Raw genomic sequence first — 26,186 nt, forward strand, 5'->3', positions numbered from 1 at the left:
AAATGATGGATGTTTTGGCAGTTGGGATTTCGATACATAGACCATCTACCCTACTCCCCAGATCATGCTCTATCGGACTTATTTTCTATTTCTAAACCTTAAAGAGTTTGAAAGGGTGACCATTTTCAAGTGATTTCGAGGTGATTGCAGCAGCACAGCAGTATTTCAGTGACCAGACATCAGTATTTATTTGGAAGGGTTGCAGAAACTTCAGACACGATGTGCCAAGTGTGTTGAACTTGGGGTTAAATATGTGGAATAACTAAGTTTCATGGCTCCACGTCATTCCCTTCTTGATTGGGCTGAGAACTTTTCAGCACCCCCTTGAAAGGAATCTTCTGTCTCTCTGGCTTGTTCCTTAATGACTAAATTAGGGGGTTAGGGAACTTTCACATGGAATTCGGCCCTGTGTTAGTAAGCAACCTCCCATCTGGCACATTTTTTTCTGGTAGATGATTTACATGTTATAGATTCAGCAAATTTCTGTGGAAATTATCCTTATCTTTTCTCCATTTGAAAAATTTTGCTCAAATTTACTCCAAATGCTGTGTCATCGACTAGCATTAAAGTCCTAGCAACTTTCTCTTTTTTACAAACAAATTCCATTCTACGTTCTGATCACAAGGTTTTACTTCACGTCTGCAGGTAGATACTAAATTTGTTTGAGAGAATGTATTTGTCAGCAGAAATGCTGAACTAGATGCAACTAGTTTCTAGCTACAAGTATGTCCTCTGGCTTATTTGTCCAGACACGTCTTTGTTTTGTATTAACAGTATTACCATATAAGGAAGGCTGTGAGAGAGTGAATGAGTTAGATCAGACTAAGAGCATATTAAGAACTAAAGAATTGCCATACTGAGAACATAGAGATCAAGATGACGTCAAATGGACACCTGAACGAGTTGTGCCTCTTACCTCGTCTAAACCAGCATCTCTGGCAACTCTCCCCATGTTTTAATATGGGGAAAGAGGAAGGGAGCCTTTCACTCTAACCTTCCGGTGACTGGAGCCTCTCAGCGGTTGGTGCAGACATCGATGCAGAGTGCATTTGCCCGCTCGGGTGAAGAATCCCGACCCACTTCAGGGGAGAGCCCGGATTCCTAGGGCAATCTCAGCACAGAACCAAGCCAGGCATTGTTGAGCCCAGAGCAAAGGAAGTGAATCGATGCAGGGAGTAGAGGGAGTTCTGCCACCTAGAGAAGGAAGGTTGGATCCCACTATGAGAGGGACGCCTGCACTTGACTTTTTGGAAGAAAGAGCAGGTGAACAAGGTCAACGAACTCCCTACATCACAGGAGAAGAGGTGAGAGGTGCTTCGGGAGGGTGAGCTGTTATTTTTGGGGAGTTGAAAAAGCCTGAAAAGATCGATATGGCACTCTGGCGGGCCATACCAGTCATGGACTCCAACCTGAAATTAAGCCTTTCTACTTTGAAAATGGACTATGGCACTGTCTTTTCTAAGGTTGAGCAACAAGGGGCAACATTAACCAATATAAAGGAAAAATTGGAGAAGCAAGAAGAGGAGATAGGACAAATGAAAAGAGTGGAATTGGAAAGAGTTAAAGAATTTTGAGAACAAACTATGGAAAAAATAATTTTAAGAATTTTGAATTTTCCAAAATGTCCTATTATCTCACCAGTAGAGATGGGTTGGGAGACCTTAGCCATTGCAATGGAAAATTTACCTCCAATTGTGAGAACTTATTACCTGAATATTAAACGGCCACAAGGGGAGTCTACTCCTATTGAAAAGCCACCAGATCAAAATGTGGACATGGACGTGTCAACTTATCTAGAAAGTTCCCTAGAGGTCGTTACTGATAGAACCACTTTGTTACTTACATTAGCCTTGGAGAGTGACAGGGAATTTATTCTATGTTTGTATTTCCGTCATATTAATGACAAGTTTTTGGGCTCTAATGTGTGGATTTTTCCTGATTTAGCCCAAAAACCCAAAGACGTAGAAAATAATTCTTGGCTTTAAAACAGAGTTCTCACTCTAGGAGCTACATTTCTTGTTAAATTTCCTTCAAAATGCTATGTATTATTTCAAAATAAGAATTTTTTATTTTTTGAGCCCAAACAGCTTTTATAATTTATTGGTTCTAAAGAAGATTTGGTAACCATGACTAATGAAGTATGACCTTCCATCTGGCTGTGGGATAGGATATTTGATGTCGTTACTCTAATATAATTTTAAAGTTGATTTGAAGTTTATTTCCTCTCGATCTCATCTATTGTGGGATAAATAAGAGCAAATATTACTCGTTTATATTTTGGTTTTCTTTTGTTAATGTTAAATTTCTTCATCTCTGATCTGTATCAAGTTATGATTGTCATACTTGCATAATATAAAAAATTCAATAAAGAAAAAAAAAAAAAAAAATTGCCATACTGGGATAGATCGAAGGTGCGTCCAAGCCCTATTTTCAACAGTGGCCAACTTGGGTTCCAAGTACCCAGCTAGATCCCAAGTAGTAAAATAGATTTTTTTGCTGCTTATCCTACACATAAACAGTGGATTTTCCCAGCCATCTCAATTAAAGAATGACAAGGGGGAAAAAATTTGACCCCGTTCCTGTGAGCTTGGGCCCTATCCCTGCAAACCATCTGATCCCATCCACACAAGCCTCAAATAGATTTATACTGAATTAATTTTATTAAAGCATAAAAAGAAACAATATTCTGTACAATTGTCATTTTATAAATGAGTTCTAACTGTTGAACTAGAGGAAGAGATCTTCAGCTGGCAGGGCTTTGTTTATAAATGTTTATCAACACAGCTACAATACTACTTTATCCTAAAGCAAAAAAGAAAGAAATAGAATTTTTTTTTTCTACCTTTTTCTGCTTTCCTCATCTTCTCTTCATTCTCTTCCTTCCATCCACTGTTTGCTTTCTTTCTGCCTCTTCTATATGGTATCTGCTCTCTTTCTATGCCTCTATTGCAGGGGTAGGAAACTCCGGTCCTGAAAGCTGTATTCCAGTCGGGTTTTCAGGATTTCCCCAATGAATATGCATGAGATTTATTTGCATGCACTGCTTTCAATGCATATTCATTGGGGAAATCGTGAGGAGCGCTCCTGACCGGGAGGGGTGGAAAGGGAGTCAACTCATGGCAGATAATTTACTATGGGGTCAAGGTCATTCACTACTCCATGGGACAGTGAATGACCTTGTCACTATACCTGTGGTGGCCAGACTTTTTTCCCTCCGTTCCTGCGGGTAACAGTCACCATGTCATTCTCTAATCTCAATAATGGCCTATGGATGTCTTTTTTAGGAAATTATCCAACCTTTTTTTAAACCCTGCTAAGCTAACTGATTTCACCATATTCTCCGGCAACGAATTCCAGAGTTTTTAATTATACGTTGTGTGATGAAATATTTTCTCCGGTTTGTTTTAAATCTACTACTTAGTAGCTTCATTGCATGTCTCCTAGTCCTAGTAATTTTGGAAGGGTGAACAAGTGATTCAGATCTACCTTTTCCAATCTACTCAGTATTTTATAGACCTCTATCATATCACCCCTGAGCCATCTCTTCTCTCTTTCCTCATAGGGAAGTAATCCCATTCCTTTTATCATTTTTATTGCCCTTCTCTGTACCTTTTCTAATTCTTTTATAGCTTTTTTGAGATATGGCGACCAGAACTGTACACAATATTCAAGGAGCGGCTGTACCATAGAGCAATACAAGAGCATTAGAACATTTCTATTCCTTTCCTGATCATTCCTAACATTCTATTTGCTTTCTTAGCAGCCGCTGCACGTTGAACTGAGGGTTTCAACGTATCCTCAATAACACCCAGACAGTGACTCCTAACACACAACCCAGCATCACTTAGCAAGCTGTTCTCATGTTAAGTTGCATGATGGTATTTTTTGTTGAAAATATTCACTTTGTATTTAACAGTTATTTTTGATACTAGTGGTATGAGTGACGAATAGAAGTTTTAGCTAACAAATAAAATGTTCATTTCAGAAGTAATGTTATGGGACAAATTGGTGTCATTGTGTTTTTTTTTCCAGGTCATTGATCTCTACCAAACTTATCCATGGTTTCAGTCTGGAGATTTGATTGCTTTCACTGGATATAAACCATTGGGAAATATCTTATATAATTCTGAATTTATGTTTTAGGCGCTTTAGAATATTTACTCTCATAGGAAGATCTTTTTTATTTTAGGATTATGAAAGGACAGCTATCGAGCAACTGTGGCTTAGTGACTCTAGGTTGTAGGTACCCATAAATAAGTAACTTCCTGTGTGTGATACTACCCCTTCCATGAAGCTTCTAAGAGGCTGGTAGGCCCACCCCGGGAGGCGCAAAGGGGTCAACACAGGGGAATAGCAGAATTTATTTTTTTGCTGGTTTTGACCCGTGATTGGGAGGGAGGGGGGCTGTTGGACCCGCGATAGGAAAGAGGGGGCTGCTGGCTGAGAGGGGTGGGAAGGGAGGTGACTCGCAGCAGATCCATTGTGGGCACAAGGCCATTTTACCACTACGCGGGGCGGTGAAAGTCTTGCTCCCATACCCAAGGCAAAAAGCTGATTTTTCCCCCCCCCCCATTCCTGCGGGTTAGCTGTGGGAAACAGTCCCCGTGTCATTCTGTATGGCTAAGCATAAGTGTGTGGTAGCCAAGGAGCCCGAGACCTAAAGTGAAATTGCTTAAAGAGGACTCAGTGCTGCCTAATAAAACCTTTTTTCCTGAATTTGTTAATTTGATGTGGAGAGCTTATTTGGATAGCTGGGATCTTCATATGAGGTCACACAAGGAGGGCTTGGGCTCCCAGGGTGCATCAGTGTCATTGGCAGAGGCTGACCAGGATCCTTTGGACCTTTGACAGGGACTCAGAAGGCAAATGATCAGTCTATATGCCCTCGTTTTCACAGAGCAAGTCTTCCCTGCTGGGTGGTTTAGGGTCGCAAACAGGAACAAGTACACAGGATGCCGTGGCAGTAGCCCTTGATTAAGGGGAAGATCCCATAGTACTGCAGCTGTTCAAGCCTTCGGTGCTATTAAAATTCCATTACTGATTCCCTGTGGAAGTTACAGTTAAGACTCCCAAAAGACTCCCTTCTACTCGGTGTGCCATGCATCTTAGTATGACAAGTACATGCCACAAAAGAGGCTGCTGCTTTGATCCCTAAGGCCAGAGCTTCTGCTTTTAAGGATCACATCCACTGTGCAATCCTGTGTATCCTTTAATACTCATACTATGCCTCTCTCTTGCTCACTAAGGACATGCACTTTGTTACCTGAGCTAGCAAGGAATCCACCTTAGTTTCAAACCATTTTATTAGGATAAGTGAAACAGAGCAAAAGAAAAGCACATCTCCAAGCTGAAGCATACTGCACCATAGTACAGCTAATAATGTATAGCAAATACCTCTGTGTTCTGAGAAGAAAATCCTGGAGAAGGACCACAATTGGCTGGCAGTTACATGTGAGAATGGAGTGGATACTGCACCATTTACGGAAGAAAGTGTTTATGAACAACTTGAAAAATTGAAGTGGACAAAGAGAGATCCATCCAAGGATATTGAGGGAGCTCAGAGAGGTTCTGGTGGGTCCTCTTAAAGATTTGGAGACTGATGTGATCCCTCTTCACAGAGATGAAGTGGGGAACTATAGGCCTACTTTTAGTATTACAGCATAATTATTGACTAAGCAAAAAATATTTCCTTAAAACGAAATCTCTTAACAGCTGTTTCCCTTTCAGTAGTTCCATTTGAAATGTCCAAACTATCAGATAACTCTAAGGAAGTCAACAGATCAGATGTCCCACTAGAAAAGGGAACCACAGGTGGAAGCGACAATATCTTCAAACCTTTTCATATATTCTGTCAGAGTCCAATGGGGATAGAGAAACATTTTCAAAAATTGATGAATCTTGAAAACTGGAAGCAATTGAAAATTTAAATTTATTACCAAGGTTCTCTCATTAGAGCAGTGTCCATATAATTCAGCTTATTAATACTTACATCAGAAAATTGATAATTTTTCCCTTCTCAGTTAATTGAACTGTATGAGAGGTGGTTACTTCAACTGTTGAGTTCACTGTACCTGGAATTGATTTGTTAAATATAGCATGCCACAAAGTTTCCAGAATTATCACTTGTGCTTTACTGAAAAATTCTGCTTTCTCAGACAAAGGCAGGCAGTTCTATTATGTTGGCTTTTATGACCAAATATCAGACTTGCTGGTACACAAGAAGGATCGGGCTGACTTTCTGGCCCTTGTTCTCTCTGCAGAAGTGAGTTTCCACTAAGTCCCTCAAATGACTCCCCATGCTTTTCCTTCAATGCAGCCATCAAAACCATGGTGGGGTAGAGAGTGAGGTCTGAATTCTCAGCCTATTAGCCCCTCCCAGTGGCAAGTTTGAAGCTTTTAACTGGATGAAATCCTCGTTGCACAAGCAGACTTGGGATCGAGCTGGTTCCATGAGCCAAACTTCCTCTTTCTATTTTAAAATGAGCAAGAAAAATCAGAGAGAGGTATATAGTTCAGCATGCTGGCAGTACAGTGGCTACCATCTTGCTCCTCCCCAGCCATATAGGATCCTAAAAGTTAACTGCAACAGTTTAATAGGAATATGTGCGTAAACCAGTAGCAGTGTAATTTTTCCAGTCATGAGATGACAGCAGAAACTTACTCTGGCCCATCTAGTCTGTCCAGTTTCACACGAAGGGTATGTCCCAATTTTCAACCATCTGCAGGACAAGTCTTATATATTTTTTTTCTTTTTTGTCATATCTTGTGCTTGAAGAATTTTTATGAATCTGAACTGTGTTTTGTGTCTTTTTAAAGTTTTAAAATTTTTTTAAAGTTTTTTTTTTAAGTTTTAAAGTTTATTATTAAGTTTATTAGGATTTTATATACCGCCTATCAAGGTTATCTAAGCGGTTTTTACAATCAGGTACTCATAGTAACATAGTAACATAGTAGATGACGGCAGATAAAGACCCGAATGGTCCATCCAGTCTGCCCAACCTGATTCAATTTAAATTTTTTTTTTATTTTTTTATTTTTTAAATTTTTCTTCTTAGCTATTTCTGGGCAAGAATCCAAAGCTTTATCCGGTACTGTGCTTGGGTTCCACCTGCCGAAATCTCTGTTAAGACTTACTCCAGCCCATCTACACCCTCCCAGCCATTGAAGCCCTCCCCTGCCCATCCTCCTCCAAACGGCCATACACAGACACAGACCGTACAAGTCTGCCCAGTAACTGGCCTAGTTCAATATTTAATATTATTTTCTGATTCTAAATCTTCTGTGTTCATCCCACGCTTCTTTGAACTCAGTCACAGTTTTACTCTCCACCACCTCTCTCGGGAGCGCATTCCAGGCATCCACCACCCTCTCCGTAAAGTAGAATTTCCTAACATTGCCCCTTAGGAAATACTACTCAAGCATTTTCCCTCTCTGTTCCGGTGGGCTCACAATCTATCTAACGTACCTGGGGCTATGGAGGATTAAGTGACTTGCCCAGGGTCACAAGGAGCAGCGTGGGGTGCTGAGGCTGTAGATCCAACCAGGCTTAAAGAATTTTTAAATAAAGGAAATAAATTTAGACATATACTTCTAGCCCTGCCATATTCAGTTTTTGCGTGTTTTTTTTTTTTTTTTACAGATTCAAACAAAAAGGAAAAACACCAAACATTTAAGTTTCAGAAATATGTCATTAAGTTTATACCAGAGAAAGGTTGTCGACTTCTGTTCACTTAGGAATTAATTGAAAAATATAATTTAACCAGAGGTGCCTAAACTTTTGCAGACACTGTACATCCACTGTCTTATTTATAGAAAAATCTTGATATGTCACCTAATTATAGGGTGTAGCAAAGCCATAGTTAAGAAGCTAAATTGCCATTATAATACTGCTGTAAAACTTTATAGAAATTCTTGCAAAGCAATGCCAATATTGCAAAATTTTGGTCCAATATGAAATTAATATTAATGAATTGCACTGAATGCAAATGCACGCAAAACAGCTCAAGATGTGGTAGTAAACTTTCTCCAATGCATACTGATGCTTTCCTCCCCTTAGTGGTGCCTAAAGATGGAGCAAGACAAAAGAGACTTTGGCTCTTTCCATGGTTGAAAGCTGGGCAAGCGCTTTGCCTACATAGTGTAAAGCTCCTCCTTCCTACTTATAGAGAACTCCTTCCCAACTCATAACCCTAACCCCTCCTCAAGAATCACACCCTTTACTATCGGGATAAGCTTGTGAAAGTGCAAGAAGGTATGTGAATGTCAAAGAATATTTGTAAACTAAACAAAGAATCTAAGATTGTAAGTAGAACTCGAAAGAAAGCCAATGTCATACTAATTATAACCACAGCATATAGAGTGTGGACAGCATTTCTATTGCTTTTCCATTTTGAAGTCTTGTCTTCATTTGGCTTTGGTTCTAGGAAAGGATGATATGCGTCTACAACTGGACTGTGCTCTTCAGGATGTGACTGATAAATATGCATTGTTGGAAGAGACAGAGAAGAAGGCTGTGACCCGAGCACTCACAGAAGAGCGGGGACGCTTCTGCACCTTTGTATGTCTTCTAAAACCAGTTTTGGTAAGTCTTAGTTTGATTTAATGCACTATTTATATACCACTAAATCACCACACTGGCATCTAAATGGTCTGCAAAACAATATAAAATTTGACCTATGCAATGGTACTTTAAGTAATTTCCCTCCAATCTGACTATAGTATTTATGAAGGATGTATACAAGCAAATATTTTCATACATACCAGGAATAGAAAAGCACAACAAAAGAGAAACTCCAAAGAGACAATGTTACTGAGCAGATAGGTGTTTATCAAACAAGTACGTTTAGTCATTTTCTGAAGGTGAGGTAGTTCACTTCTGTTCTTATGGGTACTGGAAGGTCATTCCAGGTTCTCTGGAAGCAGCAAATGTGAAGAGGGTGTTGAATACTTGCTTGGATGAGGGGCCAATCAGTTGAAGAGTGGTGTTAATCCTTGTTGAGGTGAAGAACAGGTGGATTATCTGTTCTGGTGAGTTGGCATTTAGAGCATGGTGCATGATGCAGCAAAGCTTAAACAAGATGGATTCTTGCCAGGATTGCACAAATTTAGCACTTTTAGAGTGTCCTGCTGCGTGGGGGGGGAGGGGTGCTACAGTGCCCAAATGAGCTTCTCCCTTGCTGAAGCAGGTGACCAAATGCTCAGCTAGCCCGGTGGAGGGGCTGTTGTTGATTTGGGGGCTCAGTACAAATGGTACTTCTGTCAGCCTTGCTGTGGACCCTCCGCAGCCAAAGAAACACAAATGCAAGTCTTCTAAGAGTGACTTTCTGCCCTGGGAGCCAGACACTTTTTCTAAATTTATGAAATTTTTGTGGCCATAGTTTCAGAACAAGTGTTCTCCCACTGAACAGTCTCAATCCGCCTCCATGGCGTCTAAGTGGCATGTTGCCTCTGGGCACGTCCTTGTCTCAGCCTGTTGCAGCTTTTGCACATCCTGATCTGAAGAACCCAAATGCTGATGTTTCCCTTACTGATCCCTTGTTTGCAGGTACAGCACTTCCCAGAGCGCAAGATCAGGGGCTGTGTACTGGATCTGCAGATTCTGCTGGGGTCTTAGATCCTGTGCATGATTCGACTGTCTTGTGCTTATTTAAGATCGTTGCCATGCCAGACCTTATTTCTGAGTCATTGGAGGAATTGAATTTTGTCACTCATTTCTTCCTCCTGGCTACATGGTGTGCCCTCAGAAGTGAGCTACCTTTCCCTGGTACCCTGGTACCCTGATATGAGTGTTCTGGTTTCGGAGCAGTTTGACTCTCTGGAGGGTTTTATGAAAATCGATAGAACTATGTCCTGCTTGTATCCTGTGGCACAGTATATTCCTCTTTACATTGTGAAACTTGATTTTTCCTAGGAGAATTTTCTTGCAGATCCTACAGTCTCATCCTGCCATTCCCTGACCTTCTGCACTTCATTCTGAGGGGATCTTGACTTCTTTCAATGACTCTTCAGGCTTTCTCATGAGGGAGAAGACGCTATAATGTCAGGTCAGGGGGCTGTGAAGATTTTTCAGGATGCTTGCATCTTTGCATCCTCCTCAGGTTTCCAGTTCGTTCTTGGAGTTTCTGTTTTGTGTTTCCCTTTTCAGTGTTACTGGTCCTCAGGACAGTTCTTGTAGTTCTTAGGGAACTAAGGGACGTTGTTCCACTTACTGCATGGTGCCCGAGACGGGGGCATTGGGCAGGCTGGATCCCATTCTGCTGAATTAGTTTCTTGGGGTTACACATTTCTGCAGACAACCTGGGAGTATATTTACATTTTCTCTATGGACTCCGAATCGGCACTTGGCTTGCCTGCCTCTCTTGGAGCAGCGCTTTCGGTTTTGGCACATGCCATTTCGCCTACCCAAGGCTTCACGAACGTTTTAGGTGATGTGGGCGGTGGTACCGTTTTGGCGCTACCAGGCGATTCATCTAATTTCTTCTTGACTGCCTGCTTGATTCGGACGACTTCCAGTCGGGCCATTTGACTGACACGAAAAGGGTGGTATCTTTTTCTCAGTTCTTTACACGTGCATCTTCGAATTTGCACAGCGCTCTTTTCTCCTGTACTATTTATAGGCATATTGGGGTGATGTTTTTATTCATATAGGAGAGACATGTGTTTCTTTACGGAGACTTGGGTGTGGGGTCTCGGTCTCAGATTGGTATTCTTCTTCGCTTACCATGACCAAGAGTATGGGATTCTGTACAGTTTCTGGGATCCATATTGCTGACTCCACTGGGAACTTCGGCTTGCTTTCCCCTTCTTACGCTACAGCAGTCGGTTTTGTTCCGGTGGTTCCCAGTATCTCAGGGCTCCAATTATTTGGTATGCTCCTCCTGCATCGCTCTGTATGATTTGGTGGCTCAGCGGGATTTCTCTTTTCAAGGCATGCCTCGGTCTTTGCTGGACTAGCTCATGACCACCGACCATTCTGGGCTGTCGGGTTGGGGGGCTTGGTGGCTTCCATCCTCAGCTCCAGGAGTCTGGTCTTCAGAGGCGACTCAGTACTTGTTCATTCTTCTACTCTTGAGCAGGGTTAGGCTACCTTTCTGGAGCTTCAGATCATTCTTCCGGATTGCCGCTGAGGGTCCTTTTGGTCAGTATTATGATGGCAGGTGAAATTGTTCTGCTTCAGTGGGTGGACTCTCATCTTCGTCTTCTGTTGGCAGATCCTTTTATGGATCAGGATAAGAGTTTGGATAGACTTTCTCTCCACGGAATCTGAGCATGGCCCATTTCTTATATGTTACAGTGTACAGCGCTGTGTACGCTCTGGAAAGTGTGCATGTTAGTAATAGTGTAATCTTCTGCATCCTGGATATTGAGATTTGTGGCTCAGGCGTTCTAGCTCTTTTTATGGACGTGAGATCTCCTTGACCTAGACCTCATGGCCTCGTCTCTCAATTCTAAGCTTCCTAGCTTCTTCGGCGGGCCCAGGGAATGGGAGTTAGAGGGGGTAGCTGCATGGCTCCTTTCTCGCCTCTGCCTTCTCTTTTTCAGTGTTTTCCGCTGACTGATGATGGCTTGGATTTGCTATCTTGAGCTCACTTTCCGGGCACAGTATTTGTAGAATCTCTGGATTGGCGGCGCCATCCTTACTATGCAGATTTGATGAGTCTTTCGACAGCCGGACTAAGAAGTTTCCTGGTATCTCCGGTTTTGCTCGCCTAGGGTCCGATCAACATGGATATTTGTACTTCTTTAGTATTACGACCTAGTTTTTTGAAAAATCTTGGCTGACGTGCAAGAGTTATGTGAAGCAGGTTGTTTCTTCTCTTATCCAGGTGCTACGGACGTCTACTCCTGTGGCTTCTGCTTCCTTTTGGAGGTTTTTCCTTTGTTGGGGGCTTCTTAACGTTTGAACCACTCCAGAGTTCCTTTTTGGCACAAGTGTATTGCTGAGGGCTTAGCGTTCAATTCCCTTCAGCTTCTAGTGCCATTCTTGGCTTGTTACATGGGCTAGGTATATTGCTCTTTGCTTACTTCTCAGCTTCATGTAGTTCAGTTCCTAAACAGAGTGCGGTATATTCATGCGCCTCTTAGAAAGACCTGTTTGGAGTACAATCTTCACGTACTTCTTCTCAGTTTACCGAAGGCTTCATTTCATCCTTGTCTTTTGGGACTCTAAAGGGCTGTGCCGTTGAACATGGGGTTTCTTGTGGCCATGGCTTCAGTTCTGCAATTTTCTATGTTGCAGGCCTTGTTCAGCGGGGATTCCTATTTCTGATTTCCGAAATATGGGGTATCAGTTCGGATGGTACCACTATTTCTTTCTAGGGGGGTGTCATCCTTTCTTTTATGTCATGCTCGCTTTTCCTTCCTTCTTCCTGGGAGGAGAAATTGGGAGCAGTGCTTTTATTCACTGCATTTTTTTGGTACGTACGTAGCGTTCTCCGCGAGCTCGGTTTCTAACGACTTTTAGTTGTTTATATCTCCTTTTTGTATTCTTCAAGGGAAGCCTCAAACGTATGGCGGCATCCGAAGCCTCCATCGCTCGATGGATCCAAGAGGACATTCTTTATGCTTGCTTGCTGGCAGGGAAGCGGTTGGCGAAAGAACTTCATGACCATTCCGCCGGAGCGATGGCTACTTCTTGGGCTCGGCCCAGAGGTTTTTTCCTTGGAGGAGATTTGTCTCGCTGCTAATTGGTCTTCCGAGAGTGCTTTCTCTCCGCATTTCTGCTTGGATGTGGGGGCGCATGCGGTAGGGGCGTTTTGTGCTTCGGTTGTTGCGGAGGCGGCGTTTGCTTCCCACCCAGATTGAGGATTGCTTTGCTACATTGGTCTCTGGATTCATCTGCTGCTGTTGCTAGGGAAGGAAAAATTATGTTCTTACCTGTTAATTTTCTTTCCCTTAGACGCAGCAGATGAATCCAGAGCCCCACCCTTTCTGGATATTGTCTCTTGGTTTTTTCTTTTGCAACTTTCGCAGTTTGTTATTATGGCAGGTTGTTTTCTGTATTATTGCATTTTGAGATTTGTTATGGGAAATAAGTTTTTTACATGCTATGCTTGGGCAAGGAGCTATTCTGGATAAACAGGAGGAGTGCCAGCCAATAGGACCACCTGTTAATCAGTTTCTCTATCTCCGCCTGCTGGTAGATGTTGGCTATCCCATTGGTCTCTGGATTCATCTGCTGCGTCTAAGGGAAAGAAAATTAACAGGTAAGAATATAATTTTTCCTTTCTGATATATTCTGTTTTAGTTTTTATTACTATGACAGTAGTAGATTTTCTATATAGAAACATAGGAAAATGGTGGCAGAAAAGGGCCATAGCCCATCGAGTCTGTCCATTCCAAGTATCCGCCCCCCTGAATTTACTCCCTTAAAGATCCCACGTGAGCATCCCATTTTGTCTTAAAATCCGTCACGTTGCTTGCCTCAATCACCTGCATTGGGAGTCTGTTCCAATGATCTACCATTCGTTCGGTGAAGAAGTCTTCCTGGAGTCGCTATGAAACTTCCCTCCCCTGATTTTCAGCGGGTGTCCTCTGGTGGTCGAGGGTCCCACGAGACAGAAGATATTATCTCCGACTCGATGCGACCCGTGATGTACTTAAATGTTTCAATCATGTCTCTTCTCTCTCTTCGTTCCTTATGTGAGTACATTCGCAATTCTTCTAGTCTTTCTTTGTATGTTTGATCCTTGAGTCCCAAGACCATCTTGGTGGCCATTCGCTGAACCGACTCGATCCTCAGCATGTCCTTACGGTAGTGTGGTCTCCAGAATTGAACACAGTACTCCAAGTGAGGCCTCACCATGGATCTGTATAACGGCATGATGACTTCAGATCTCCTACTTACAAAACCTCTACGGATACAACCCATCATTTGTCTTGCCTTGGAGGAAGCCTTCTCCACCTGATTGGCAGCTTTCATGTCGTTGCTAATGATCACCCCTAGATCACGTTCTGCCCTGGTCGTAGCCAAGGTCTCACCATTTAGTGCATAAGTTCTGCGCGGATTTCTCTTGCCCAGGTGCATTACCTTGCATTTTTTAGCATTGAAGCCCAGCTGCCAAGTCGTTGACCATCGTTCCAGCAGCAGTAGGTCATGTGTCATATTATCAGGTAACAAGCTTTTGCCTACTATGTTGCAAATTTTGGCGTCGTCGGCGAACAGTGATACCTTTCCTCTAAGTCTATGCGTCATATCACTTATGAATAAGTTGAATAGAATCGGGCCCAAGACTGAGCCCTGCGGAACTCCACTGAGCACGTCCGACGCCTCTGATGGGGTACCGTTAACCACAACCCTCTGTAGTCTATATACAGTGGGTCTGGAATTTGTTTGCTTTTTGCAGGGTTTGTTGGAGCTCTGAAGGGGTCTCCCTTCCTTTATTCATTTTCTTGGGAGATATGGTGTTAACTTTTCACGTGGAGCCCTTTCAGTCTTAGCTATGCCGCGGGGGAGGACAATGAAGAGTTCTCTCCCTTGGGCTCTCTCTCCCTTGAACTAGGGGAACTCTCTCCAGAAGAGACTAGTTGGAGATGGCAGCAATTGTAATCTATTTTTGATCTGTTTCTAGCTGCATTGTGAACAGTTTTCTACCTCAAAAGGAGTGAAATTTTAATTTTTGAAATGTTTGTTATTCTAGGATGAAGAGATTGGGATGCTAGGAGAAATAACACATTTACAAACCATTCTGGAGGACCTTACAAATATGACTGCAGAACCAAACATATTGCCTCCAACAAGTGAACAGGTTAGTCCTGCACTGCCTTAGTTTGTGTTTGAATGGGCACTAGGCAATGATCTTGTTCTGTAGGCAACCAATGTAACTGTTTTAAAGTTGGTGTAATGTGCACATGCTTTGATGCTTCCATAACAAGCTGGACTGCAGCATTTTGTACCACTTGAAATGCCTTACATTTTGTCTTTGCTATACCAAGGTATAGTGCATTACACTAATCTAATCTGGATAACATCATTGACTGTACTACTGTATGAAAATTATATTCTTCATTATATAAGTAAACTTGTAACCTATTCTGAGCTCTTCTGGGAGGACAGGATATAAATAAATGACAGGTAATCACAAAAGGTAAAGCTCCTGGTAATGATGGGTTTAGTATAGAATTCCATTAAGGACACACTGATATAATACCACCTAAACTTACCCTTGAGTAATCTTAGTAAAGGTTCATTTCTAGAGTCCACAATTTTTCTCCTGAAAATGACACAGATCACACAAAAATTTAAAATTATAGGCTTTAGTTCCCTAATTAATGTTGCTACAATTTATGGAAAAAATTTTGGCTATCCAATTAAGTACTATTCTTCCATCTTTCATTCACTGTGATCAAAGTGGTTTCATGCCTGGTAGGTTATTGACTGAAAACTCCAGGCTATTCTGGAATATTCTATATTATCCTAGGATAAACAGGCAGCATAGTCTCACATATGGGTGATATCATCCACGGAGTCCAGTACGGACAGTATGAAAAATGAACTGTCACTTTAAATTTTAAGAAACTTTGTGAGTGCCTACCCGCCCAATGCCGGCTCATGGAACTTCAGTTCTTTTTCTGCGGAGTGAAGAAGTCTCTCTTGACTGGACTCCGTTCAGTCGGTGTTACCTTCCTGCTTCACGTTTCTTTTACATTGTTTGTTCCAGTTCTGGTGTTATCCTTTATTCTAATTTCTTTTTTTTTAAAAAGATAGTAAAAATATTTATTTTATTTTTCTAGAACCTTGTTCTTCAGCCTTGAGGTTCTTTCCCTTGGTGGGGTTTCATTCACCATTGAGTTTAATCTTGCCGATGAGATTTTTCCTATGTCGAAACCTACGATGGGGTTTAAAAAGTGCTGTAGGTGCCAGAGGCCTATTTTGATAACAGACCCCCATAATTGGTGTCTTCAGTGTTTGGGCCCTGATCACCAAATTGAACCTTGTATTAAGTGTTCACTTTGCAAAAGTGTTACATTAAAACCTGTCGTATTCCACTACGGTTCTGCTCCATTCCGGCTCTGCTCCAGACATTGGAAAAACTTCAGAGCCATCGCCATTGAAAACTCTTGCATCGACATCGGGAAATCTTCTAGCATCAGGGAAGCCGGTTACCGAGACATCCTCTTTCCAGCAAGCGTCGCAAGTTCTCTACAGCATCGAGTCTCTTGATGCAGATCACACATTGACGCCACATTGACGCCATTGATCTAAGGATCTGGCTCTCTTCCTAGGTGTGCATCCTCATAGAGGTCACCCTCTCCAAGACAACCTGCTGCACCGAAAGTACTGGTGCATACAGCTCAGCAACTGTCACAGGCCTCGATGACATCGAGTCTCTTGATGCAGGCCAAAAGACATCATTGTTCTGCTGATCTTCAGGTTGTTTCTCCTATAAGGTTGTGTGTACTTTACCAAGGCACCCATACTGAAACAACCTGCTGCACTGACGGTACTGGTGCACTCTTTCTGGGAGAAACTCTATAAGAGTTCTTTCACAGGGAAATTGCCACTGTTTTTAAGTCGCACTGCATGCATCTCCTACAGTCAGCTCCCTTGGTACCAGCCCAAACTGAACAAACCACTGTGAGGCATCAAGGTACTGGTACCACCGATCCATTGGAGCATCGGAATACTGCTCAGGGATTTTCTATGAGGCGTCATAGTTCTGTCTCTCGACGCCGTTCTTCCTCCAGGCATGGTTCTTTGCATCGATGTTCTACTTCTCAATGATGCTCTCCTTTGAGACTTCGAGCTGCTACTTCAGGTCGTAAGTCCTCGTCTGTGAGGCATTCCAGACCAAGACATCAGAATTCCTCCCTCCTTCCAGCGACCTCCTCTTTTAAAGAGGCATCGGGAAGTTCATCAATCCTCTTCTGCCTCTTTATTAGACCAGTACCGAAAATGTCGCAGGGCTGCTTCTACACATTTTTTCCTAGAAGTTTTCTCTGATTTGAAGTCTAACTCAGAGTGTAGTTTTTCCTTCTCTGAGTCTGTTGATGCAGCACTTACCTGAAGAAGTCTCCTTTGCTGCTTACATTAACCAGTTGTGCAAAGATTTATCTGTTTCAGTGGAGACTTATGCTTCATTAAATGCTGAATTTCAAAATATATTGAACTTTAATGGGCCTTCCAAAGAGCTCTTCAAATTGCCATTGCATGAAATGTTTAAACAGATCCTTTCCAAAAATTGGGAGATGCCTTTATCTGTCAAGGCTGCTCTGGGGAAGATGAATTCGCTTTATAGAATTTTCTCTACTGCAGGATTTGATACTCCACAATTTCCACATCATTCATTATTGGTGGAATCGACCCTCAGAAAATGTTTTCCTACCAGAGTTCATGCCTCATTGCCTCCGGGACGCTAAGGCCGTTCAATGGACAATGCTATTAAACACTTAATTACACTTTCTACATGTCTTTGTATCTTCAACATGTACTATGGTTGACAACTTTTACTCCATCTTCCTTTTGATTCCAGAAGCCCGGAGGTTTGTATGTGGTTGTAGGGGAGGAGGTGGCCACTCTATATCTTTAATAAAAAAAAAAAAAGGTTTTTTGAGAATGACTTTCTCTTTACTTAATCACTTCAAATCATCCTCCAAGAGAGTCTCTTTTCAATAATTCTCTTCTTCATTGGGAAATGCTATCTTTTCTTCTCCTCAAAGAAAAGTTTCACCCCTGCAGAGGAACTGGGGTTTTTACTTCATGTATTTCCTCATCCCAAAAGGGAAGGGAGGTCTATGGCCGATTTTAGACCTCAGGGGACTGAACAAATTTCCACCTGGGGGGGTACATTTCATATGTTGCCTCTGATAACTTTATATTCCCTCTTAGATCGCAACAACTGGCTATGCTCTCTAGATCTGAAAAGAAGTTTCTTCTCGTATTCCAGTACATCTGACCTTCTGGAAATTACTCGGATTTCAGATAGTGCAGCACTATTATCAATAAAGAGTCCTGCCTTTTGGCCTTGCATCCTCTTCCAAAGTATTCATTAAGTGCCTGGTTGTAGTGGCAGCAGCGTTAGATGCAGGGTCTCCAGGTTTTCCCTGTCTGGACGATTGGCTCATCAGTGATCCAATCTTGCAATAGGTTCTCGCAGTGACTCAGTTCACAATTCTCTTCTTTCAGCAGTTAGGATTCAAAATCATTTTTCCCAAATCTCAACTTCAACCATCTCAAAATCTGCAATTTATCGGAGCTCTGCTATATACCATTTATCTCAGAGCGTTTCTCCCTCAGCAAAGACAGCAAAATTTGATTCAGCATTGCGATCAGACTTATCTTCTCCCATCAATCTTGGCCACACATCTGATGGTACTCCTGGGTTACATGGCTTCCACGGTGCATGTTACTCCATTTACGAGACTTCGTCTCAAGACTTCTCAATAGACTGTATTGCATGTCAGTGGTCTCAAGTTCTTGATCCATTGTCTCAACACATTACACTTTGACAATCTCTGCTTTTCCTTGCTTTCCAGGGTTTTTTTGTTCCACACATCTCATCGTCTTACGCTTGCGGGGTTTATCTGAATGGCTTTTGCACTCGTTGCTGGTCTACTAGAACCGTTTTTTCTATCTAAATCTTTTGGAACTCAAAGTGATCTACGATGCTTTTGAAACATTTTAGCACATTGTGACTAACTACATCCTAATCCCCATGGACGTTCAGGTTTCTTTTTTTTTTTTTTATATTTATTTACAGTGGTGCCTCGCATAACGGACGCCGCCTCGCACAGCGAACGCTGCGCACAATGAACTTTATGTCTTGATCCGTACAACGAACTTCGTTTCACACAACGAAGTCGCCCGAGCTGCATCCTTCCGCGCAGGCACTGCGCTTAACTGCCCTCTCTCCGCCTGGTTCCCTCTTGCCCCCCCGACTCCCCGACACGATCGGGGCAAGAGGGAGCTCAAGCCCTCTTGCCCCCCCCCGACTCCCCGACACGATCGGGGCAAGAGGGAGCTCAAGCCCTCTTGCCCCCCGACTCCCCGACACGATCGGGGCAAAAGGGAGCTCAAGCCCTCTTGCCCCCCCGACTCCCCGACCCGATCGGGGCAAAAGGGAGCCCAAGCCCTCTTGCCCCGCCGATTCCCCAACTCCCCGACAATATCGGGCCAGGAGGGAGCCCAAGTCCTCCTGGCCACGGCGACCCCCTAACCCCACCCTGCACTACATTACGGGCAGGAGGGATCCCAGGCCCTCCTGCCCTCGACGCAAACCCACCCCTCCCCCCAACGACCGCCCCCCCCAAGAACCTCCGACCGCCCCCCCAGCCGACCCGCGACCCCCCTGGCCGACCCCTACGACACCCCCAACCCCCTTCCCCGTACCTTTCTGTAGTTGGCCGGACAGACGGGAGCCAAGCCCGCCTGTCCGGCAGGCAGCCAACGACGGAATGAGGCCGGATTGGCCCATCCGTCCCAAAGCTCCGCCTACTGGTGGGGCCTAAGGCGCCTGGGCCAATCAGAATAGGCCCGGGAGCCTTAGGTCCCTCCTGGGGGCGGGGCCTGAGGCACATGGGCCCAACCCGACCATGTGCCTCAGGCCCTGCCCCCAGGAGGGACCTAAGGCTCCCGGGCCTATTCTGATTGGCCCAGGCGCCTTAGGCCCCACCAGTAGGCGGAGCTTTGGGACGGATGGGCCAATCCGGCCTCATTCCGTCGATGGCTGCCTGCCGGACAGGCGGGTTTGGCTCCCGTCTGTCCGACCAACTACAGAAAGGTACGGGGGAGGGGGTTGGGGGTGTCGTGGGGGTCGGCCAGGGGGGTCGCGGGTCGGCTGGGGGGGCGGTCGGAGGTTCTTGGGGGGGGCGGTCGTTGGGGGGAGGGGGGTTTGCGTCGAGGGCAGGAGGGCCTGGGATCCCTCCTGCCCGTAATGTAGTGCAGGGTGGGGTTAGGGGGTCGCCGTGGCCAGGAGGACTTGGGCTCCCTCCTGGCCCGATATTGTCGGGGAGTTGGGGAATCGGCGGGGCAAGAGGGCTTGGGCTCCCTTTTGCCCCGATCGTGTCGGGGAGTCGGGGGGGCAAGAGGGCTTGAGCTCCCTTTTGCCCCGATCGTGTCGGGGAGTCGGGGGGGCAAGAGGGCTTGAGCTCCCTCTTGCCCCGATTGTGTCGGGGAGTCGGGGGGGCAAGAGGGCTTGAGCTCCCTCTTGCCCCGATCGTGTCGGGGAGTCGGGGGGGCAAGAGGGCTTGAGCTCCCTCTTGCCCCGATCGTGTCGGGGAGTCGGGGGGGGCAAGAGGGCTTGAGCTCCCTCTTGCCCCGATCGTGTCGGGGGTGCCAGGGACTACACGGAGTCACCCACCATACCACCCGATTCGGGTAAGCGCAGGTATCGGTGGGTGGCTTATTTGCGGGGGGGTGCCTTATTTTACATTTTTTTCTAAAAAGGGGGGGCTGTCTTATTTGATGGCCCTGCCTTATCATCGGGGAAACACGGTAGAAAAAAAAAAAAAAATGAACAGTTAAGTCCCAGTTTTTGCCGCTGAGACTCTGCCCTCTCACTGTAAAATTAGACTCTACTTAGTCTGTCTTTAAATTTAAAAAATGTGTGTTGTTTTAAAAAACAATTATGTTTTTAGATGTATCTAAATAAAAATAATAACCAAAAATTTATCTTTTTTTATGTCATCTTAGCATATTTTATGCTACAGAACGAATTATTTTTTTTAACATGTATTGTTATGGGAAAACGCGTTTCACACAACGAACGTTTCACATAACAAACTTGCTCCTGGAACGGATTAAGTTCGTTGTGTGAGGCACCACTGTATAAATTTTTCAAATTATTTAGGTTTCAATATATTACATAAACAAGCGAGGAGGCACAGGTTCTCTTCTTTTTTGTCAATAGGCCCAGAAGTGATTGCTCACAATATATTTTTGAAAGCAGTATGCATTCAAGAGAAGCAGAATTCTCTCGCAGACGGATTCAGTAGGTTTCTTCAGCCACACAAGTAGATTGTTTCATGGTTTATTAAAATTTGATTAAACGCTAATCATAAAATTTGAAGTGTTGTACATTAAAATAACACATAAAAGAGGTACTAACACTAAATAACAGACAAGACCTAAAGAAGACCAAACAAACTCGACATAGGGAAGGCCAGCAAAACAAGAGGAAAGGAGGGAGAACTACAATTTTGTAAAGAAAAGAAAACAAAGGTAAAAACAAGGGGGAAGGAGGAGGGGGTAAAGAGATAAGATAGCAGAAAGGATAAATTACTCGTAGGCATCTTTAAAAAGGAAGCATTTTAAACTACCCTTGAATTTATCTATATTTTGTTCTGCTCTGATATATAATGGGAGGGGAGTTCCAGGTCGAGGGTGCCGTGACAGAAGTTGGAGGCACAGCGGGTACCGATAATGTTTAGTGAGGGGACAGAGAGTATGTTGAGAGGCAGATCTTAAAGCTCTGGGAGGATCATATGAATGCTTAACTCTGCAGTTCTGCATCACATATTCTCTCTTGGGGGGGGGGGGGACTCCTCAGATAGACCTGTTGCATCCCCCCACAATCACAAGTTGCCTCAATTTTGCTCTAGGCAATATTCTCCCCAATGCCTGGAACTGGATGCGTTTCTTTTGGATTGGACAGACAAGTTTCTTTATGCGTTTCCTCTAATCCCTCTCAACTTCGAGATGCTTGTCAAGCTCAAGGAGGAATTGGCCACCATAATTCTGATGGCCCCTTGGTGGCCCAGACATCCTTGGTTCTCCCTTCTACCTCAGCATCATGGAACCAATGCCTCTTCAGACTTTTCCATCTCTTCTAACTCAGTCACGGATATATCTGATCTACAGGCTTTACACCTGACAGCTTCGTACCTTTTGGGTTTCAAGTTTATTTAGGACTTGATATACCGCTTTTATAAACAAAGCAGTTTCCATCTTTCTCATCCTGTCAGACTTACCTTAGAAGCGTCATGAAAACCGTCTATGCAGCAGTGTTACCAACAGAAATGGAGACGGTTTTCCACTTGGTGTACTTTTCATTGTCTATATCTGCAATATTGAATTTCTTCTACATTTATCCAATTTTAGGCCTCAAGACCACTTCGATTCGAGTTCATCTCGGTGCTATCAATGCCTTTCACAGCTCAGATGATGGTAGACCTCTAACTGCTCATCCTGTTGTGTGCAGATTCATTAACTGACTTTTTCAAGGTCAAATCACCTCCAGTAGTTTGCGCTCTAAATGTTGTTCTCCCTTATGAAGTCTCCTTTTGAACCAATGTCTTCAGCTTACCTGAAATACCTCACTTGGACGGTGATTTTTTTTTTCTTATCTCTTACTTCTGTTTGAAGAATGTGAATTTCAAACACTGCTGGCGGATCCACCGTTTAATGTTTCATCATGACAAAGTTGTGCTTCGCACCTATCCGAAGTTCCTTCCAAAAGTAGTCACAGAATGTCATCTAAATCGATCTACCATACTTCCAGTGATCTTTCCTAAGCCTCATTCTAATTCTGGAGAAATGGCTTTTCATACTCTCAACTCAAACCTTTGCTTCCTGCTTACAGAGAATTCAGCCACATAGAGCATCTTCTCATCTTTTTGTCTCCTTTAATCCTAATACATTGGGATGTCCTGTATCCAGAGAACTATATCTACATGGTTAGTGGTTTGTATCACTTTTTCTTATGCTCAGACTGGGCTGCAACTGGGAGTTGTCACAGCCCACAAAGTCTGAACTATGGCAACTTCAGTTGCTTTCCTACACTCAACTCCTATTGATGAATTGATACAGTTGCTACTTGGTACTCAGTTCATATATTCACATCTCTCTGCTGTCTGGAATTTAATTCCAGACGGGAAGTTCACTTTGGCCAAGCAGTCTTGTAAAATTTATTTCCTTAATGGCCAACACTCCCTCCATCCCATTCTAGTAAGCTAGGGAAGTCTCACAGGTGAGATGTTGCCTGCTTGTCCTGGGATAAAGCACAGTTATTTACCATAACAGGTGTTATCCAGGGACAGCAGGCAGATATTCGGGTTCGTGAATTTTAAGTTCTTAAAGTGGGGTGCACTTTTAAAGCTGTCCATACCGGGGCTATGTGGATGACGTCACTCACATGTGAGAATATCTGCCTGCTGTCCCCAGATAATACATGTTATGGTAAGTAACTGCTATATTGTGTGGGTTGGTGATATGCAAAATTTTAGGTATTAATGTGTTTGAAATTTAATTAAATTAATCAGTTGATTAATTTTCTATCCTTTCCCCCAAAGAGCACAGAACAGATTACAGGTTAAACATACATAATATGCAGTTATGCCTTAATTACAGTCCAAGCTTATAGTACAAGTTTTTATTCTAATTTGATGATTTGATGCATACTAGGGGTCCAATACCAATACACACATTGTACAGTTTACAGGTTAAATTTGTCTTAGTTACAGTGGAAAATCTTTCAATACAAGTTTTTATCCTAATGTGACACATACCCAGGATCTAGTACCAAAATCCATTTCGTTGTAATCCATTGGTCATGGGTGGGGGAGTTAGGTGAAGAGGTATGCTTTTTTTTATTGCTTCCCTAAAGTTGAGGAGTTCTTGTCTTTTGAAATGTTTTATTAAGTATTTATGGAACCTACCTAGGTTTTAAGCAGGCTATAAGTTTTGTGTTTGTTTGGGTTTTTTTTTTGGTGATCCTAATTTCCTTTTGTTCTGAGGGATTAGTCCAGATCTCGCTTTTTGCTTTGTTGGGGGGTTGATTTTTATTTTTTCTTAGGCACAGGGTTTGTGGTATTTGTTCAAAATTAATAAAAATTTAATAGAGGCAGACGTTCTCATTTTTCTCAATTAATCCAAATACTGAATGGAACCTAATGCACAGCGGTCTTAGGTGGCAAAGTTCTAAATTACTCTGTCTGCTCATAGATAGCACAGCCCACAAGTATGGACTAATCCTTTGGGACTATAGGAAAGAAAATGATAAGAAACTCAGTTTTCCATTTCTTTTCAAGAACAATTTTGTGAATTTTATTTCTTTTATTGACCCTTTCTGTAATTACTGTATTAGATATTACATCATCCTGAACTCCTAGGATAGTTCTATACTCCTTAAAAAAAAAATTGTGCATCTTTTGTCTCCCTGCTTTGTTCCTCTTTTTTTTTCTCTCATTTTTCAGGTGATTCATGACTTGAAAAGTTCAGATTACAACTTCACGTACCACACCCCACCTTCGTCCCCTTGCAGCACCCTCTCCCGCAAGGCCAGCATAAACAGGTACCTAAAAAGAAAGCTAAAGAGCTTCTGTGAACTGCTTGAAGCTTCTTGAAGTGAGTAAGACATATGTGGCTGAGTTTTTCATGAAGCCATGAAATTTGGATAAGTGTTTTAAGGTGCAATCATCTAGGATTGTTACATTGCTGGCATCAGGTAATATCTATGAATTTTCAATTTCCCATAAACATACTTTTATTAAGTTAAATTGCTTGAGATGCATGAGCTCCATCCTTTTAAAGCCTCATACATGAGTTCATGATGCCTTATTTTTTTTCAGTTGGATGACAAGAGAATTAGACTGAGTATATAAGCTGGATTTGGTTTCTCCACTGGATGACATTGGACATACTAGTAGATGACTCAATAGATATTTTTCCGTTGGACTCTGCTGTCAGCATGCAGAAGTCAGGCAGTGGGCCTGATGGGCCGCCGCGGGAGCGGACCGCTGGGCAGGATGGACCTCTGGTCTGCCCCAGCGGAGGCAACTTCTTATGTTCTTATGTCACTAGACATCCTTTCTTCTATCTTTAACACAGAACCTCTTTAAATAATTGAATAAATTATCTTAGCTATAATATATAAATTACTTATTACATGAAAGTGATGTGCTCAGACCCACAACCTCAAAAATAATGTGAAACATAAAGTTCACCAGCACTGGTTGTCATGGACCATCATAGCATCATCTGGTCCTACCGCCACAATCTAGATTCTTTGTTTTAATTATCACTTGAAAAGCATTACTTGTATGCTGAATGGGGCAGTATTTGACTGTGATTTCATGCTTTAAATGAGTGTATTCCTATGTGCTATGCCCTCCGAGCCGGTCCCCCGACTCGAGTTTCGCCTTTTCACAATTTCCTCAGGGGGGGGGGGGACACTGAAAAACAAAAAATCACCAGTGGAACATCTACACTTACCTAGTGGCAAGAAGGTTCCTGGAGCAGCGCTGCATGCAGGAAGCTTCTAATTGGCTGGTAGGCCTGTCCCGGGAAGCAAGAAGGAGCTGACCTAGGAGAGTCGCGGGTTTGTGGTGGTTTTTTGTTTTGTTTTGCTGCTGGTGAACGGGGAGCCAGAGAAGGGAAGGTGCGAGGGCTGTTGGACCCATGGGAGGGGGGCTACAATTGCACTTGTGAGCGCTGGCCGGGAGGGGTGGGAAGGGAGGCAACTTGCGGCAGATAGTTTACGGCAGGAACATGGCAGTTCACCGCTCTAAGAGGTAGTCAATATAAACATAGAAACATGATGGCAGATAAAGGCCAAATGGCCCATCTAGTCTGACCATCCATAGTAACCATTATCGCTTTCTCTCTCCGAGAGATCCTACGTGCCTATCCCAGGCCCTTCTTGAATTCAGATAGTCTGTCTCCACCACCTCTTCCGGCAGGCTGTTCCATGCATCTACCACCCTTTCTGTAAAAAAGTATTTCCTTAGATTACTCCGCAGCCTATCATCCTATGCCCTCTCATTCCCAGAACTTCCTTTCAAATTAGAGACTCAACTCGTGGCATTTATATCATGTAGGTATTTAAACGTGTCTATCATATTTCCCCTCTCCTGCCTTTCCTCCAAAGTATACAGATTGAGATCTTTAAGTCTGTTCCCATATGTCTTTTTTTTCCCCCTATTTTATTTATTTATCAAATTTTCTTATGACGAAGACCACGCACCATTTTAGTAGCCTTCCTCTTGACCGACTCCTTCCTTTTTATATCTTTTTGAAGGTGTGGCCTCCAGAATTGTACACAACATTCTAAATGAGGTCTCACCAAAGTCTTATACAGGGGCATCAATATCTCCTTTTTCCTACTGGCCATACCTTTTCCTAAGCACCCTAGCATCCTTCTAGCTTTCACCGTCACCTTTTCAACCTGTTTGGCCACCTTAAGATCATCACATACAATCACACCCAAGTCCTGCTCTTCTATCGTGTACATAAGTTCTTCATCCCCTAATCT

General features: G+C 43.2%; 1 protein-coding gene across 1 annotated transcript in view; it reads left to right on the forward strand.

The window, feature by feature from the left end:
• The window catches only part of LOC117368898 (protein MTSS 2-like), a 157,311-nt gene that overhangs the window by 60,616 nt on the left and 70,509 nt on the right, over window positions 1-26,186 (forward strand). The window contains exons 7-9 of the mRNA XM_033962642.1: window positions 8,424-8,581; window positions 14,640-14,747; window positions 24,130-24,227. Coding sequence (XP_033818533.1) covers window positions 8,424-8,581; window positions 14,640-14,747; window positions 24,130-24,227 — 364 coding nt within the window. The remainder of the gene's footprint in view (window positions 1-8,423; window positions 8,582-14,639; window positions 14,748-24,129; window positions 24,228-26,186) is intronic.

Source organism: Geotrypetes seraphini, chromosome 11, assembly GCF_902459505.1.
Source record: "Geotrypetes seraphini chromosome 11, aGeoSer1.1, whole genome shotgun sequence".
Lineage (NCBI taxonomy): Eukaryota > Metazoa > Chordata > Amphibia > Gymnophiona > Dermophiidae > Geotrypetes > Geotrypetes seraphini.